Source organism: Suricata suricatta, chromosome 5, assembly GCF_006229205.1.
Source record: "Suricata suricatta isolate VVHF042 chromosome 5, meerkat_22Aug2017_6uvM2_HiC, whole genome shotgun sequence".
Taxonomy (NCBI): Eukaryota; Metazoa; Chordata; class Mammalia; order Carnivora; family Herpestidae; genus Suricata; species Suricata suricatta.
The window spans coordinates 2417901-2421105 of NC_043704.1; the positions used below are offsets into that span (position 1 = coordinate 2417901).

The window sequence follows — 3205 nt, forward strand, 5'->3', positions numbered from 1 at the left end:
AATGCTTCTCACCCTTCCAGCTCAAGAACAGAGATTAGGACACGCAGCTTGTATTAAGGTTTTCCTCTTGCCCCTTGAATTTTTTTTAATGTTTATTTATTTTTGACACAGGGGGGAGAGGAGCAGAAAAAGAGAGAGACACAGAATCCAAAGCAGGCTCCAGGCTCTGAGCCGTCAGCGCAGAGCCCGATGCGGGGCTCGAACTCACTAACCGTGAGATCATGACCTGAGTCGAAGTCAGATGTTTAACTGACTGAGCCCCCCAGACTCCCCTCTTCTTGCCATTTTCAAGCTGTTTGCTCACCATGGGACCCTGGTGCGCTCTTCCTTCCCTCGGGACCTGGGCAGCCCAGCACCAAGTGCCACACGCCACAAATGCAAAGTGGCTTGGCGACTGGAGACTGGCTTGAACCCTCAGGAACAATTTTCTGCCATGACCCGAACCACACAGACCTCTCACCAGCCCTTACTCTTGCCATAACAACACTGTGCTCTTAATGTGCAAAACAGACTCAGGGCAAAGCCCTGCACTGACGTCACTGATGGCGGGGATCCTCCGCTGAAGCGCGGAGACGTGAGCTCGGGAGCCCGGTCAGGTGGAGCCCAGTCAGGTGGACGTGCTCAGTGAGGCCGCACAACCATCCTGTCACACACACCTGTGGCCTCGTCTGCACATGTGTGTCTGTGCACTGGAGCGCCAGGTGCTGTGTGAATGCATCTAAGTGCATCTGGAGCTAATGCTCTAGAATCAGATTTGCCCAAATCCTTTTGTTTTATGGGGGAAACGAAGGCCTGGAGACAAGACACCGTCCAAGCAGGAGTTGGGGGACCGCAGCTCCTGGAGTCCTGAATCTGCCATCCCTGAGCTGGGACCTTGAGGGACGCCCCCGGGGCTCAGCTCTGTGGGTGGGAGGGGCACCCGGCCAGCTGAGGCCGGGTGTGACCCGGGAGGGGCCCCACATGGCACGGCGGGCACGCGCTGTGACACAACCAAATCAGCACATCACCCTCCCCTCCTGATGCTTCTATGCGGGACTATGGTTTTAGATAAAGCACACACACACACACACACACACACACACACACACACACAAAATCCAAAACAAAGGAATAAATTTGTCAAGACTTAAAAATATGTATTTAAAAGAGAATATAAGCCCTCTTTGAAAGTAACTGGGATCATTGATCGTGTTGACTTTGTCTCTCCCAAGGCAAGTCAGGAGAGCTGTGTGACACCCCCTCCCCCACCCCCAATGTAGAAAAGGCCTCGGTTTATGACCCCAGGCACGGCCACAGAGGACGGAACCACCGGACGGGCATGTTCAGACCGGGAGCTAGAAATACGCCAGTTCATCATGCCTGGCTTTGTGGGTCTGATAGTTGGACAAGGTCAAGGGCATGTTTTCGTGTGGGAGACTTTCAAACACTCGAATGTGCACAAACTCATCATCATCAACTTGAACCTGGAGAGACACAGAGAGGAGAGGCGAGTGAGGGGCAGGCTGGAGGGCCTCTGACCTCAAGTGCCCCTGCGGGGCCAGCCTGTGTGACGAGGGCCCCGGGACAGGGGCTGGGATCCCACCGCTCCTGCCCCCACCCCATGGCTGACCCTCACCTTGATGAAGTAGTTCCTGCCCGCGACCACCTGGCTTCTGAACTCCACAGCCTTGAACGTAGTGTATTTCTTATTCTCCCGGTGTTCCAGCTGGGCCTTCACCTGGGGAGGGGACAGAACGGGCAGATGAGGGACGTCCCTCCTGCCACAGGAGCTCACACAGCTTTGTTCGCATAGGGAACGTTACACACAGCGTTCCCCTGCCCGCCCGCTCCAGATCTTCTGAAGCCCGAGGGTCCTTCACACCGGAGCGGCGCGCTAAACAGCTTTCCCGATGAAGAGCAGAAACCCCTAACTCTGCCCGTCTCCATGACGGGACTTCAGCATATCATCGGGAGCTTTGAAACTTGACGGAAAGGCCGTCTGTAATTATTCACTCTTAGGGACGTGCCGTGAGTGTCGTCCTTGGCACAGGGCTCTGCAGGTAAAAGCACTTGACTGCATGTTTATTTTTAAATGTTTATTCCCTTTTGAGAGAGAGAGAGAGAGAGCATGAGGTGGGCAGAGGATCCAAAAAGGGCTCTGAGCTGACAGGAGCAAGTCCAGAGCGGGGCTCGAGGTGGGCAGAGGATCCAAAAAGGGCTCTGAGCTGACAGGAGCAGGTCCAGAGCGGGGCTCAAACTCTGGGACAGCGAGATCATGACCAGAGCTGAAGTCGGACACTCAGCCGAGTCAGGCAGGTGCCCCTACTGCGTCTTTAACTCGCAGAGCCTTCGGGCAGAAGCTGACCCTTATCTTAAGTGCCAAACAGTAACCTGTGCGACCTCACTGGGCTCGCTGGGACATGCGCCATTCTCCTTGGGGCCGGCGCTGACCTGTATTTAAATACTCACCCGAGCCCCCTGCTTTTGCAAAATGCCAAGCTAGGTCTGCAGGGAATGGACTCTGCTGACAGTTTACAGAACCGGGAGGAGGGGAGCTGGGGGTGAGAGACACCCCACAACGCGGTGAGAAAAGCCAAGTGCAGGTGGTGGAACAGGTACCGTGCTGCCTCGCCCGCCAGGCCAGGCCAGGCCCCTGCCTAGGGAGTGGGCGCTCTTCAGACCCCTGCAGACCAGGAGGAAGATGGGCGGGGTGCAGCCAACGGGGCACATCCGCGCAAGGCCCAAGAGCGCGGACTGGTGGGCGCTCCTCACGGGGTGCGGTGCGGAAGCCGGTGCGGAATGTCTTCGGACGGGGCTCAGGCCCAGATGGCTCTCCTGGCAAAGGAGTCGCGCGAACGTGCCCACGGCGGGGATCTCGCCTGCCCCGCCCTCTTAGAGACCTCCAGCTGGGCAGACTGGCCGCCTCGGTTTCTCCCAGTAGCAACACCACCGCTACAGGTCACTTTCAAATGATCAACACCAAATTCAGGAGCAAAGGACCTTACAGGCGCTCGAAGTCCCCTGACAAGTGAGTGGACCTCTAGTCCTGGCCAGGAAGGGCTGCGGGGGAAGGGCCGGGGGCCGCGGCCCAGGCGGGGCTCGCAAAGCGATCCCTGCGAATTCCTCATTTCACGGGTCCCGTGGGGCTGAGTCACCAGCTTGCACTGCGGTCGGGTGGCGGGGCCACCTGCGCGAGGCCCGGGGCTGCCCGGCGGCGGCGGCGTTC

The 3205-nt window shown here is 57.8% G+C and overlaps 1 protein-coding gene across 1 annotated transcript in view; it reads right to left on the reverse strand.

Moving 5' to 3' along the window:
- Positions 1-1111: 1111 nt before the first annotated feature.
- The window catches only part of CSTB (cystatin B), a 2496-nt gene continuing 402 nt past the window's right edge, over positions 1112-3205 (reverse strand). Inside the window, exons 2-3 of the mRNA XM_029938853.1 lie at positions 1616-1717; positions 1112-1463 (exon numbers count right to left, since the gene is read on the reverse strand). Of these exons, the coding sequence (XP_029794713.1) occupies positions 1335-1463; positions 1616-1717 (231 nt within the window). The 3' untranslated portion in view covers positions 1112-1334. The remainder of the gene's footprint in view (positions 1464-1615; positions 1718-3205) is intronic.